Source organism: Clupea harengus, chromosome 25 (assembly GCF_900700415.2).
Source record: "Clupea harengus chromosome 25, Ch_v2.0.2, whole genome shotgun sequence".
Taxonomy (NCBI): domain Eukaryota; kingdom Metazoa; phylum Chordata; class Actinopteri; order Clupeiformes; family Clupeidae; genus Clupea; species Clupea harengus.
Genome location: NC_045176.1, coordinates 1198883 through 1214375, shown reverse-complemented (window position 1 = coordinate 1214375; position 15493 = coordinate 1198883). Strand labels below are relative to the sequence as shown.

At 40.1% G+C, this 15493-nt stretch overlaps 1 protein-coding gene across 1 annotated transcript in view; it reads right to left on the bottom strand.

Annotated features, from left to right (window-relative positions):
- Window positions 1–13339, bottom strand: part of LOC116219466 (NACHT, LRR and PYD domains-containing protein 3-like) — a 22593-nt gene extending 9254 nt beyond the window's left edge. The window contains exons 1-4 of the mRNA XM_042703678.1: window positions 13306–13339; window positions 9015–9137; window positions 6638–8438; window positions 2722–2895 (exon numbers count right to left, since the gene is read on the bottom strand). Coding sequence (XP_042559612.1) covers window positions 2722–2895; window positions 6638–8438; window positions 9015–9137; window positions 13306–13339 — 2132 coding nt within the window. The remainder of the gene's footprint in view (window positions 1–2721; window positions 2896–6637; window positions 8439–9014; window positions 9138–13305) is intronic.
- Between the last annotated feature and the right edge of the window lie 2154 nt (window positions 13340–15493).

Sequence of the window (15493 nt, the reverse complement as noted above, 5' to 3'; positions counted from 1 at the left end):
GATGTTACTGGACATATCATGTGTCCTGTTAAGCTATGTTACATCATACAACATTTGAGACACGTGGATAATGAAAAAGTGGGATAATTTAATGTGGAGCCACATCATGTTTGCTTATGAAGGCTCCTGGATGCAACTTTCTTCCATAGCTTTCCACCTGTAACTTGCTACTCTAGCTATGTAGCAAGAGGGGACATATTACTGTTGTGTGCTGCCAATAGTGGACAAAAAGGTATTGCTGTATGAGTTAATCAGCTAACGTAATGTAGGCCTACCTACTGAATGGGTCGCCTTAATCATTATCAAAAAAATTGCCCCCCCTGAGAATTTTTTCAGGAGCCGCCACTGCTCTTGAATTACTGTCACATCCTTGCACCAGCCACTGTTAGTGTAGAAACAGATTCCTCCACCTTTCGTCTTGCCGGAAAGTTCTGTGTGGCGGTCCGCTCTGAAGAGTTGGAAGCCTGCCAGCTGCAGCGCAGAGTCCGGTATTAATCCACACAGCCACGTCTCCGTGAAGCACAAAACGGAAGAAAGGGAAAAGTCCCTGCTAGTCCTGATGAGAAGGCACAGTTCATCCATTTTGTTGCTAAGTGAGCGGACGTTGGAGAGGAGTAAACTCTGTAGAGGCGACCGAATGCCTCTCCTCCTAAAGCGCACCAGGGCTCCAGCGCGTTTACCTCTCCGTCTCCGTCTCACTGTGTGTCCAAGGCCTTTGATTTGTAGATCTGATAAATCCACGGAAGAGGCGAGAAAGTTGGGACATAAAACAGATGGTGTTGAGTCCCTGATATTTAGTAGCTCTTCTCTCGTGAAAATAATCCGCGATATTATTATCGCCATAGCAACACAATAAGAAAATCCAAGTTGAGTCGTAATAAACAGAATTAAAGACTCAAAACAATACAGCTTGTGACAATACAACAAAATAATCCGAGTTGATTCGCAAAAAACAGAATTCAATTTTAATTAGAGACTAAAAACAAACATAGAAGTGTGCACCAACACACAGCCATACGAGGCGCCATCACCATGACCAAACCAAATATCTGGTAATTGTTGAAATATATCTAAGTTAATTTCATAATTAAAGTCTCACGAGCTCAAAATGAAAAAAGAAGCATTTCCAGTGAATGTAACATCAGTTTCTGGCTTTGTAGTCTTTGTACGTCACCAGAGGTGGTTGTTCATGCTCTTTTTTTTTTACTTCTTAAATTGTATTATTTAGTTGGACTACTAATTTTAAATGCTACCAGTTTCTGTGCATGATATGAAAAAATACATCACATTATGACAGATAACTTCAAAAACTCCAAAGCTTTAACATCATATTGACACCTGGAGATTATTGGATCCACAGGTCTTTCCCAAATTCTCAACTTGCCTAAATCCTTTGGTGTCTTTATTCTGGTAAAAACACACTGTACTTTCTAAGGGAAAAAACAACAAATCCTTAGGACAGAATGTGCTCTTTCTCCTAGAGGGCACTGTAATGCAAAACTGGGTCCCCAAATGTTCATACCTTCCTCTGTTGTGTTTGTGCATGTTGATACCCACATAGTTTGTAGAGGTATTATAGGCAACATTTAGTTGTCTACCAAACTATAAAATACTAATATTTTATCCAGTAAGGATTCCATAGTGGATTTTTAAGAGTTGTGCTTGATATAAAAAGGCAGAACCTGACATGAGTGACTGACCTGACCACCCTGAGACAAACTACAATTTGTGATGAAAGAAAGTTTAATTACACTACATGATAGCACATTATATTCATGAAATAAAATCAGACATGTTACCTGCAGTGAAAAAATAGAATAATTAATCCATTTTAAAATGGTGACTTAATTAGTTTAGAAATTCTGATTATACATCACTAGATAACAATAACTCTTTGGAGGGTAGCAGTAGTTTAATCAGTTTAGAAATTGTGATTATGTAACACTAGAAAACGAAATAACTCTTTAAAGTGTAGCAGTGGACATGTAGACACACAGTGCTGATCCGTGGGGCAGCTGGATGATCATCTGGTACTGAGTGTCTGGAAACTGCAACATCTGCAGCAGCTCTGCTCCAGTCAGACTGATGGATGATTGATGGCTGCCCAGTTAAAACCTGTTGAGGAGATTTTGTAGATCATCTTCACTATGAGGTTTCCCCATTAGGTTTCCTCAACACTGACACGTGTAAACAAGTAGAACAGCTCTGCTCTAGTCAGACTATTGACTGATTAAAGGTTCTGCAGGTTATGTCTGCTAACGATAATTTAGACACAGATTATACTACAATTATAATATTTTAAACATCATACACATCCAAATATATCGTATATGGAGATGATAAATGGACACAATGTTGATGCACAGTGGATGACATGGAATGTTATTGTATGTGCTGTATTCATCACTTACTCTAGTTCAGTCAGCTTATATTTAGGATCTTTCTGTAGAGCAGAAAGCAGCCCCAGCTCAGGTTGATGTACATGGTTTCCTCTCAGGTGCAACTCTCTCAGACTGGAGGAGTTTGATCTGAGAGCTGAAGCTAAAGATGAACAGCTCCTCACTGTAAGTTTACAGCACCTCAGACTGTAGACACACATTTAAATAACACATTATAGAGAACACAGACTCAACACAAAGCCCAACACACCCCCACATACACACCACACAAAACACAGAATCTGTCACACAGACAGACACACACACAAACTGTAAAACTTACTCCAGTTTCTCCAGTCTACAGTTTGGATGCTCCAGACCAGTAGAAAGCAGCTCCACTCCTGAATCTCCCAGATTATTGTTACTCAGGTCTAGCTGTCTTAGACTGGAAAAGTTTGAACTGAGAGCTGAAGATAAAGCTGCACAGCTCTTCTTTGTGAGGTTACAATAACTCAGCCTTTAGAAACACAAACATTAAAATGAAGGCATACAGATGAGAATCACAGCATTACAGTGTTTATTTTACAACTACTAACATATTTTTGTAGTCACATTTTCCAAATTCTAAACACAATTAGAACAACATCTGTCTGTTGTGGACCACACCATTAACACAATTCAAAATATGGATCTTTATTCACAAATGCTTACACAGCATGCTAGAAATGAAAACCTAATTTCTACCTCAACCTAATGCTAATTTTTGTAAATATAGTATAAAGCCTTTACTTTTGCAACAACAGCAGCTACAAAGCTAAACTGAAGAAGCTTATGATCATTTTTGAATGAACCGATCATTGAAACGTTGAGAAATTATGGTGGAACTGGAGTAAAAAAAAAATAAATAAAAAACACAAAACACAAAAACAGCTCTGCAGAAAACACTGAAGCCAACACAACTCTGAAGTGTAACTGATGACATCATTTTTTGCTGCATTTGCACCGCTGTCGAAGTGCAAAACAGAAAACCAAAAACGTCCTGTGGGGCAAATGCAGCAACAAAAGGCATGTCAATGATCGAGGTACGCCAAGCGTTTCTAAGCCAGATGCATTTTTTTGTGTTATTCCGTTCTGTGCCTGTTTTACTGTATTTGTGCATTTTATTTTTAAACATTTGGAATTAAAGGCCATCCATGTTGGATATCTTGTCATCACTGGCAGTAATTTCATGTCATGTTTACACTAAAAGAGTACTCAGAGAGCGTAGACCTCCGTCAAGACCAGATGCCGTGTCGCGCAATGTCAGCAAAAGTGAAACTCAAAGCATGGATCTACATGATCATTTGGGTCCATGGCTAAATTTACTGTAGTCGGTTTTTCTTTGGCCTACACCTTTCCTCCAAGGTTCATGAAAATAGGGTTGGCAGTTTTAGCGTAAACATGTTTACAGACAAAGAGCACTAAAATCATAACCTTCTTGGCAGAGGTAATAAAGCTTTAACTGCAGTAAATATGTTACCTATTTAAAGAGGGCTAATTCACTTTAGCATAGTATGTTACCAAAAATGCTCAGCCAAAAATGAAGTGGTTTACAGTAAAAGGAAACTGAATTATAAAAAAAACAATGGAATTAATTGTGTCTATTCTATGCAGGTAAATGTAGAAACATAAACAGTAATGCAGTATTTGTAAAGCCATCAACTCTTGAATGTCATTGTGCTATGAATGTGATATATTTCTCTTGGATGGAAAATGTGTGCTAGTGTTTTGAAAGAATTACTTGATATTGAGTCCGGTTTCGATGAAGTTACTGTATATAGAGAAAGTTTTTTTAATGAAGAATTAGTATTCAATTAACAACATTTGGTATTGAGGAGAACATTAACTATTTGGCTAATTGTGTATGTGATAAAGTTTGTTATTATATGGCAACGACAGTACGAGCGTTCTGATTGGCTAATGGGTAGTCATGCCAGCCGCGTATTGCCCTCCTCATCTGTCAATACGGATCCGTATTGCCCTCTGACGAATATTTCAAAATGAGCGAAAGCGATCAGTCTGAGTTTTACTATCCAGACAAAAATGAAAACATCAACAGCCATGAGGAAATTCAGAAGAAGCGAAGATTTGTTATTGAAAGTGATGATGAAGACTATAAACTATAGTTTGAATCACTTGTGTTGTTACTTTACTGTAAATTAAAGGCATTTTATCTGAGCTGTGTTGTCTGTTTTCTATTGATCATTGTAACTTGAAGTTAGCAAGTAGGGATGTCACGAGAACCGATACTTACGATACCTTTCGGTACTAAAATAACAAAACACCGACGATACCCATTTTTTTTAAGTACCGTAAGTACCGTGAGCGCCGATACCAGCTGTTTTCCACATGCAGATGTCATTTACTATTGTAAACGATGAAACTAGTGGAGGCGGCCAGGTGCGCAGTGTTGCCAGACTGGAAATGGCGAATCGTATCAAAAGGCTCAGTTTGGAGGATAATTATCATATCTGGCAACACTGGGAAGGCGGTCGACCAATGACAGTCCTCTCTACAGTCAGAGCTCGCGCAAAAAGGTGGAATGTAATGGAGATACCCTTTCCAAAACTACGTAATAATTAGTTTGTGAAAGATCCAGAGAAACACAAATATCCGACGAGGCAAAACCCCGGACGCTTTTGAAATCCCTGCCGGACGCATTTTTTAGGTCTCGAAAAGAGGACATGTGCGGGTAAAAGAGGACGTCTGGTCACCCTACTTATGCAAACAATGCTACCGTGTTCCTCAGACCAAAGGAGGTAATACTTCCAATTTAGCTAAGCACCTGAAAGACCGTCATCCGGATTTGTTTAAAGAATTCAAGGAGAGTTTTGATTCATATTAACAACATCCAAAGAATGCACTTTTTCAGTTTTTTAATCTGTCATACTGAAATACACGTTACATGATGTTTAAGATGGTGGGCACGTGTGTTAAGCCATTGTATGTTATGTACGTAGTTTAGGTTAGCTATGCTGTAGTTTTAACGTTAGCCTATAGTCTAACTTGGTTAGAAGGAGAGAGAGAGAGAGAAAGAGAGCATGTATCTTGCAAGTATCATGTCAAAACTAGCGAAATTCACTGAATGTCCTAGTTTAATATAGTTACAACTGAATATGCAATTGGTTTGAAAAAACACGATTACCCAATTTATTTATTGTTTTCGATGCATTAGACACAATGTAGCCTAAAAGACGATTTGCGAGTGACAGCTGGAATTTCGCCGCGACCACACTGAACATTGATTTATTTTTGTATTTAATACGTCCTTTAAGAAGCTTTACTCTTTAGGGCTGTGAAATGCTGTGAAAAATTATGCAATTTTGCCCAAACTCATGTTCATTTTGTTAGCTGAATGGCTGCACTGTTATATCCACTGTTCTGTTTTGCACTGTTGTTGGTTTTGCACAGTACCTTTTGAAAAGATGCCTGGAAGTCTGGAATGTGTATGGGGACACTAGTTGTTGCACTATGACCATACATTTCACTTTATTATGTTGTGATATACAAAACATGTGCAATAGAGCATGTCATGACATTTTGCTATCAAATATTTTAATAAAGAAGTTCAAGTTTCAAGTTTTAGTACATGGAATCATGGAAAATCCTTTTTTTTCCCCCCCGTGGTATCGAAATTGGTATCGAGAATCGTGTTATTTTACTGGTATTGGTACCGACTACTGAATTTTTGGTATCGTGACACCCCTATTAGCAAGTAATTGGTAAGACTTGAGAGCTGAACAAAACGACATATTTTCTATTAACAATTAACAACATCAACACAATTCATTGTATGGTCCACAACAGACAGATGTTGTGCTAATTGTGTTTACAATTTTGAAAATGTGACTACAGATTGGACAAAAGGATGCTAGTGATTGTAAAAAACTGAAATGTCAAAGATACCAAACTTTAAAGCACAATTTTTTCATCCGATATGATTTTGAGCTGTTACTGTGTGAGGTGGTCACTAACATGTAGGTGTTCTTCTGTGGAATAATATCTGCTTGAGGCAGCACCCATTAGCCCATTAGTACTTAGAGTGAAGCCATGAAGTATTCCCTGTATTTCTTAGTACTGTCAGGGGACTATGGACTTCATCTAGATAGCAGAAAATTCCAATGTATTGTATGTGTGTATTAATCTGAAATATCTGCATCTGCATGTGCATCACCTCAGTAAGCACCTTTACCCTCACTCCAAAATACTCAAATACTCACTTCACTATACTAGATGCTTTGACCACAGGCAGCATCCTCAGCAGACCTGCATCTGATCTAGCAGGTGAACCCCATCCCCCATAATCCTCCATGTTAAACTCCTCCAGTTCCTGGTCTGACATTAGCAGCACAAAGGCCAGAGCTGACAGCTGTGAAAGAGAGAGATCCTTTCTGGATTCTTTTCCCTTCCTCAAGTAGAGCTTGACCTCCTCCACCAGAGAGTGGTCTTTCAGTTCATTCAGACAGTGGAACAGGTTGATGCATCTCTCTGGGTTGGGGGCTTCACTGATCTTCTGCTTGATGTACCTGACTGTTTCCTCTGTGTTCAGTGAGCAGCTTCTTGTCAGTGGCAGCAGGTCTTGTAAGAGTTTCTGATTGGACTCCAGTGAGAGGCCCAGAAGAAACCTCAGGAAAAGGTCCAGGTGTCCCTTCTCATTTCTTAAGGCCAGATCCACTGCAGTCTGGTGGAGATCGTGAAGTTTGTTAGCACTGAGCAGTGAACAAAGCTGAGAGGTTTGGTGTTGATCAGGCATATTGCTTTCTCTTTTGCTGAAGTGTAAAAACACATATAAAGCTGCTAGAAACTCCTGAATACTCAGATGAACAAAGCAGAACACCTTCCCCTGGTACAGCCCAGCCTCCTCTCTGAAGATCTCGGTACACATCCCTGAGTACACCGATGCTTCTGTGACATCAATGCCACACTCTCTCAGGTCCTCCTCATAGAAGATCGGATTGCCCTTCTCCAGCTGCTGAAAAGCCAGTTTAACCAGGGACAGAATGGTCTTCAGGATTGCCTCTGCATCACGGTTTCCATACTTCTGACTCCTGTGTTTGATTTGTATGATCAGGAAGTGTGTGTACATTTGAGTCAAAGATGTTGGAATCACTCCACTCTCTGCTTCAGTCAGGATGTATTCCAGAACAGTGGCTGCCGTCCAACAGAAAACTGGAATGTGACACATGATGTAGAGGCACCTGGCTGACTTCAAGTGTGTGATGATTCTGCTGGCCAGTTCCTCTTTTGTGATTCTCTTCCTGAAGTACTCCTCCTTCTGAGGGTCATTGAAACCCCGGACTTCTGTCACCTGGTCAACACACTCAGGAGGGATTTGATTGGCTGCTCCTGGTCGGGAGGTGATCCACACAAGAGCAGAGGGAAGCAGATTCCCCTTGATGAGGTTTGTGAGAAGGACATCCACTGAGGCAAGTTCTGATACATTGTAGATGCATTCATTGTGCTGGAAATCCAGAGGAAGTCTGCTTTCATCCAGACCATCAAAGATGAAAGCAATGCTGTATCTGTCCTCGTTGGAGAAGGCAATGTCTCTTGTTTCAGAGAAGAAGTGATGGATGAGGTCCATAAGGGTGTATTCCTTGTCTTTAATCAAGTTCAGCTCACGAAAAGGAAGAGGAAATATGAAGTGAATATTCTGATTGGCTCTTCCTTTAGCCCAGTCCAGAATGAATTTCTGCACAGAGACTGTTTTTCCAATGCCAGCAACTCCCTTTGTCAGCACAGTTCTGATGGATTTGTCTTGTCCAGGTAAGGGCTTGAAGATGTCAGTACATTTGATTGGTGTTTCCGTATTTGTTATTTGTCTCCTGGATGCCATCTCAATCTGTCGGACCTCATGTTCAGTATTGACCTCTACACTTTCCCCCTCTGTGATGTATAGCTCAGTGTAGATCTTCTCCAGAAAAATAGGGTTTCCTAGCTTAGGCACGCCTTCAAATACTCTCTGAAACTTCTCTGTTAGACCATGTTTGAGCTCTTGTTGACATCTTGAAAACAGTCCATCTAGATATAAATTCATATGATTTAGTCAATCTGAGGGCATATATAAGTCTGTGAAGTGATCACTTTGCAGCAGCACCTTAAGCCTTTATCATGAGAGTGATTAACAAATTATAACAGACATCATATCCTGTCAGTAGTCATCATGACAGTCTGTGTCCAGTGATCATCATTAGTAACTGTTATGACAGCTTACAGAATTGTATGAACCAGAATGATATACGTAAGAATATACCCGTTTGGGAGCCATCGGAAATGATTGTAATTGGTAACATGATACTATTATATGTCTGGACACTGACTCTCATGATATCCTCTGTCATCCACCATGACATCTGGGACATATTAATGGCAGTTTTACTGAGGGCTCATGGGAAGTGTTCCTAACAGGTATTATAAACAGAAATAAATGGTGAACTTCACTGTTATTTTTCTAGCAAGATTTGATACCACATATTAAAGGAGTTATTATGTTTATACAGAACATAAAGACCTATCTTTGAAGTATTCCATACATTTTGAATCATGCTGCAATAACAATGTATAATGTTCAGTAACAGTGTTGAGTAAATATCTCACATTTCTCCAGCTGCTGAGCAATGGTTTCCTGGTTCATATTCCTCAGGATGTGCACTGCAATCTTCAGAGCTCCATCTCTGGTATCTCTGTGGTCCTCATCATCCTCCTCACTGCAAGGGGGTTCTGGGTAATCATGAGTTAGGAGCTTCTTGAAACTCTTTAGTTCATTCGTCATGAAAGTGATGACATTGTGTTCAAGCTCCTGATTGCAAATCAAATCATCAGTGAAGAAAAAAAAACAGAATGAAACATTTGTATACCTCTGATCAGTTGTTTTCATGCATTAAAACAAGTCCCCCAAGTCTTGTGCTTACAGGTTTGCTGAAACTAGGTCTAATTTTTTTTCAAAATGCTAAACACAATAAAAGAAACTGCACAGACAAAATGCAAACCACCTCAAATCTACTGCAAAATTAAACACTGCATTCAAAACTCAACAATCCCTTTTCATAATCTAACTAGTTGTGTTAACCTTTTTATACAAATTCATAGGGTTGAAGTTTGTTATCAGTAAGTACACACTAGTGTGACGAATCTAAAACACTTTTTGCAGTTGCAGCTACAGCAGCACTTTATTCCGACTAACTCGGTGACAATAGACTGAATATAAAAGTACACAGAGTACTCTCACAAATTTTAGTTTTTCAAAACACTATATTACACACAGAATGCCTTATTCTTTCCCATTGCTAGAATGAACAAAATGCAAAAACAGCTTGCTTGAAGAAAAAGTTAATTATTAGATCAAACTGAAATATTTCAGAAGATAACATATAAATGCCGTAACAGTACTGTAACAAAGACGTTTTACAGTCCAGTGCATTACCAAAACAGCCTTTCAAAGTGTTCTGTATAAAAACACAGGTTTGACCATTGGAGTCTTAGGGACCATGCACACGTACGCGTTAGAATGCGTTGATCCAACGGATGGTGGAGGAGGAGTATGGCGTATGGGGTTGTGTTGATACCAGAGACGTTATAGTGAGATTGACAGGTCAACAAACCAATCACGCCACTAGCAAGCTGTTTACCTTGTGGGTAGTAGCATGCTAACATTAGATAGGAGACTCAGACACCTCGCAAATCCAATCAGATGTTTTTTTTTCAGTTACAATAAAGGGGTTTTTACATTGCATGAAACGCAACGCAGCGGAACCCAACGGAGCCACAATTCAAAGTGAATAAGGATCCGTCAACCTTGCCGGATCAACGCATTCCGACGCAACCGTGTGCATGCTCTGTTAGAAAGTGAACTGTGTGTATGTGTCACAGGGTGAATTGGGCCCAGCTGTTGCCCATACCAGTGATTGGCATTGGCAGTGAGTGAGACCCAGCTGTTGCCCATTCCAGTGATTGATAGCGCATGATAGGGATAGGTTGAATCCTCTTTTAAAAGGCACTGTGGTTGGTGGATTTAGGTGCAGGTTGGCACGCATGCGCGGCGTGCGATTGGGACAAGGAGGCAGTGACAGCTGGGCAGATTGGTAACAACGGGGCTATACACTGCGCAACTGGAGCTCCAAACAGTAAGGAACATGTCACATTCTACTCTGCTGGTGTCTAGTTTCTTTTTGTTTGCCTCTCGTTACTGTCCTGTGCACTCCTCAGGCTTCTATGCTGTGCCGTTCACCGGATCTACTGCTGGATTCCTTCTTCCCTGGTCGCTGACACGGAATAGTGGGTGACGTCACCAGGGCCGTGCCGAGCAGAGGGAAGGGACAATTTTTTTTTTTTTTTTTTGGTTTTCTTTTATTTGTGGGGATTCGAGGGTCGATCCCCACTCTTTGAACTTTCTTGTTTTCTGTCTTGTGTGTCTGTCTCCTTGCCACTCCTGCATTTCCATCGCCATTGGGGGTCCCAAGATAAGGGGGTGCAGGTTGGGCTAGGTTCCAGAGTGGGTCTTGGATAGTTAGGCAGTGCCCAAGTATTTTAGAGTGCAGTGGAGTGCCTTCACTTTCCCTCGCAGTGCCCTAGGTAGACTGTCTGCATTGCCTGATTGTTTGAGATTGTAAATGTTTACCACGTGTGTTGTGTGACTTGTTCTGCTCCCGGGTCCCAAGCTTATGCCCACCCCCATTGACAAAGTGAGGGAGGTTCTTTGCCCCATTAGAGCTGAGTAGGGGAGGGTGGGAGACCATATGCATGTTGCTCGGTGTGGGCAATAAAGATATTTATTTTCAATAAAATATCCACTTGTGTCGGGTGGAGTTAAAGGTCTCAGTTAAACCTGTGACATGTGTGTAATGTCTTGCAAAAAAATGTGTTTTTATGAAATTCAAAACTGAGTCAAATGCTGAGAATTAGCTCCTGGTTTTGCAAATTTGGTGTGGGATTTTGGTCTTTGAGTGACAGTACTTAGTTTAGACTTTAGAGCATAAAATCGTAACACACACACACACACCTTGAATACAGTAGACAAGTCATTTTGATCTGTTTTGCCGGAGGATGGTTGAATTGTTTGTTCTTCCTGTTGGAGACTGAAGGAAATACAAGGACAGCAGGTATTGGTCAACAAGGTATTGTGTCCCTCACTAAAGTTGATTAAGTCATCCATTGACTGATCACTCTTAATGGACACACAGCTGGATCCAGGAGAGTCTGGCCTCTCATCCACTGGGCTTCAGAGAAGTAAACATATCATACCATAGTAACTCATTAAAGACAGTGTTCTACTAGAGGGCCACTTGCTGCTGTCTTGCTTTGTCTTGTGTTGCACTTGCTTGATGCTTGACTGTGTTAGGAAAGTTGATGACAAGCTAGCCAACATAGCTATCACAATAACATTACAAAGAAGCCAACGCGAGAGCCCCTGTTTCTAGCATCAATGTCCAAGCGTGTTATAACAAGCTTGCTAACATCGCTAACGAGATGTCTTGCTAGCGGCTAAACTTAGCGAAACCTGTTGAAATTTGCTTACTTTGTTTATGACAAACTAGCGAGTCAACAACTTTCCTAACACAGTCAAACACCAAGCAAGTGCAACACAAGACAAAGCAACACAGCAAATAAGTTACTGAATAGTCCAGCAGAAAGTAGCCCCCTAGCTGGCAGCTCCAGAGACTCCATAGTGTTACTTTAAGATAGGTGGCTCCTTTACTACACTGACTCATGATTACTCTGAGTTCGAACACTTCCACTAGTACTGGGAGGTCCTAAAATCTGTATTTATTTTCTGATCACTTGCGGTTTGTTACAGTAATAATATTCAGTAGAACAGTAGTAATGTTCCTGTACAAACTTTCTGTCTTTGTCAACAGGGCACCATGTCTGTAAGGTCTGTGTTCTGTCTGTGTGTAATTTCTGAGTTTGTCTCCCTTGTGTTGTCACATGTTTGTTCCTTTGTCTTGTCCTCGTGCTTCCTTGTTCCCGCCATGTGCTTTCCTATGTTTGTTTGTCTATGCCATGTGCCCTCTTGTTGTTGTCCGTGTCTCCACCTGTTCCCAATCTCCCGGTTTGTTTGTATTATTGGTTTCACCTGTGTCCTGTTAATTCCCCTTGTTTAGTCCACCTGTGTCTTTGTCTGCCCCGCCTTGATTGTTCTCACCTGTCCCTCGTTATCTGTTGCCTGTGTGTATATATAGTCCTTGTTTTCTGGTTTCTCGTTGCGTCTTCGTAAATTGTTGTTATATGGTATGTTCCTTGTTTTTTCCGCTGTTCCTAGCGTTTAGCGCTTCGCGCTTCCTCCTTGTTAAAGTGATTACTCGTGCTTCTGACCTCTGCCTGCCCTACAACTATTCTCCTGCCTATTCCCTGTTTGGTTTTGTTTGCTATTTTTGGACTGCCTACCTGTGTACCGAACCCGGCTAGTAAAACATTTCACCCTTTAAATCTACCCCTGTGCTGAGTCGTGCAATTGAGTCCTGCACAACACCCACCATTCGTAACAATGTCTGTCTTACCTGTTATTAGTTTCCGAATCATACATACAAATATGTCCTGAAGTCTAGATTAACTTGTAGACAAATACAATGTTCAGTATTCATATCTCTAGAGACATTTCCAGAAGAGTGAAAAAGGTCCATCCCTACCTGGAATCAGGTTGACCGTCTCCCTCTCTGAAGTCGATGCCCTGATGCTTTGACTGGTCACTCTTCAAGGACACACAGCTTGAGGCTGGAGTCCTGTCCCTGATTGGGCTTCAAGTCAACAAAGGCAGTGAAATGCAGTTTTAGTGTGTGATGACTTTAATGACATAAACTGGCACTTGCATACCAAAATAAATACATGAATAGATCAGTGCACAGATTACATATTTTTCATTTCCATTTGTAAAACACACACACACACACACCTGGCATCTCCATGTCCACCAGCAGAGCCTCCATGTTGACTCATGTTGGACACAAAGCTGTGGTCACTTCCTGTTTAAGACAGATACTTACATTTTTGTAACAGTTCTGGAACTTGATGTTAAACATTTGGAAAGATGTATTAAAGTATTAAGTGTATTAAAGAGTATTAAAGTAAATGTGTTAATGTTGCCTTAATTGATATTACATATATTGTCAATGAGTAACATATTATCCAATAGTACTCAATGTGTAGTTTTGGATTACATCACATGTGATTTGTCACATGGCTTTTTAGATTCTCTGTAAAATAACATATTTTCAGATCAATGGTAATCTGGAGGTTTTTAATTAGTATATTATTGGGTATATACATTTGGTTTCAATATAAGTGCATTTACTTTCACATCAAATTCATCCATACTTAGTCCTTCTTTCTGAGACTATGATTCTTTCTTCCTCTGACCCTAGTTAGTGATGTGTACTACCTCTCAGCAAAGGTACCATGTCATCTGGCAGCTGCCATCACTGATCCTCCCCCTAAGAGTCACGTAGCCTCATGTAGTCTCAGCTTTACTCTGTTTTCTACTCTGTCTATTATATCTCAAGTAACCAGTAGATTAAAGTAAAACGGCACATTGGAAACATGTGTTCTAAACTGTAAATAAATGTTTCTAGTAGAAACACAATTTTGCCAATGAATGTCAAAACTTAAATGAAAAATGTTGCTGCCTGAATTGTTGTAGATGTCCAGCTAATTTAACCACAAGTGTAGACTGTATACCACACGCATGAAGATGCTGTTTAGATCATATTTTGTTTCACGAGGTGTACTGTAGAGATGCTTGTCAAAAACACGTACATTCTGGAACTTAGAAACACTTCTAAACCTACATAACCTTTAACTAAAGTATGAAGGTCATACGTATATTAAAATCTTGAACATTCTGTGGAGAAAATATACATATATTGCATATTATTGAATACTGCATATTAACCTTTGGAGTGATTTAAATCGGTTCTGTGGATTGATGAATTTCCTTTTGCAACATCTCGTGCATGGACTGTTTCTGATTGTGGACTGCCTAAAGCTTTTTAGAGGTCTATCACCCTTTTTTATTAATTAAAAAAACCTTTTTACCTTACCTTTTTTTTTTTTAAAAGACACATCCGATCCATCTGAATATTGTTACAGATGTTTTTAAACAAATTATATTTTCGATATGGACAATATTCAATCTGGCATAGTGCTACAAGTAACATAAAATAGTTAGTGATAGTAAAAATACATAGAGATTAAGTAAAACATCAACTCACGTTTTCTTTAAATACACCTAATTTTCCCGACTGGAGAAACAGTCGTACCCAGCATGAAATTCATGAATGCGAATGTACCTGGACAAACAGGTTCAACTGGCTAGTGGAAATATTTCTTTTGTTTATTTCCAAAACACACAGAGGTTTTTCCACTGGGTAAAAGCCACACAGACTAATAGAAAGTGTTCCACCCTATGGATGGTGTAAGTTGGCGGAGAATAAAGCACACAAGTCCAACAAAATAAAGTTTAACCCTCGGGTCTGTGGGACCCGTTTTCATTTTTTATCAAAACAAAAATAATACGATTAATCATTAATCATTAGCCTTGGCCCATTTTCTGCGAAGAACATATATCAGACCACATTTTCATTGACCGCACACTGTAACCCCCCCTTACACATTTATATTACACACAGGGTGTTCAGGTCCACTGGAAGTGTTGAAATTGTAGGTCCTGTGTACCTTCAGTCTGTCATTCTCCTGTCTGGGCCTGCTGTAAGTGTGTGTGTGTGTTTGTGTGTGTGTGTGTGTGAGTGTTGTGTTCAGTGGCGGTTCTACATGGAATTTACGCCCCGGGCGAAATCAGTGGTCTCCTTCCACCAATTCACCTTGCCCTTGGTGACCACATAATCGTTCTGTATTACCTATTTGTATTCGCCATTTCAAACAATTCAGAAAAATGAAAACGTGCAGGAATTATAGGCCTGTAATTATAATGTTATGAATGTGCGTTATTTGGAAGAAAGTCGAGGTGTGACTGCTATACAGTGGATCCCCCGTCCCCCCCCTAGTCTGTTCCATTTGGAAGACCCAGAGGTAAACTGTCCCCCGCGCCCCCTCCCCTTCCCCCTTCTCCCTTCTCACTCAGGATC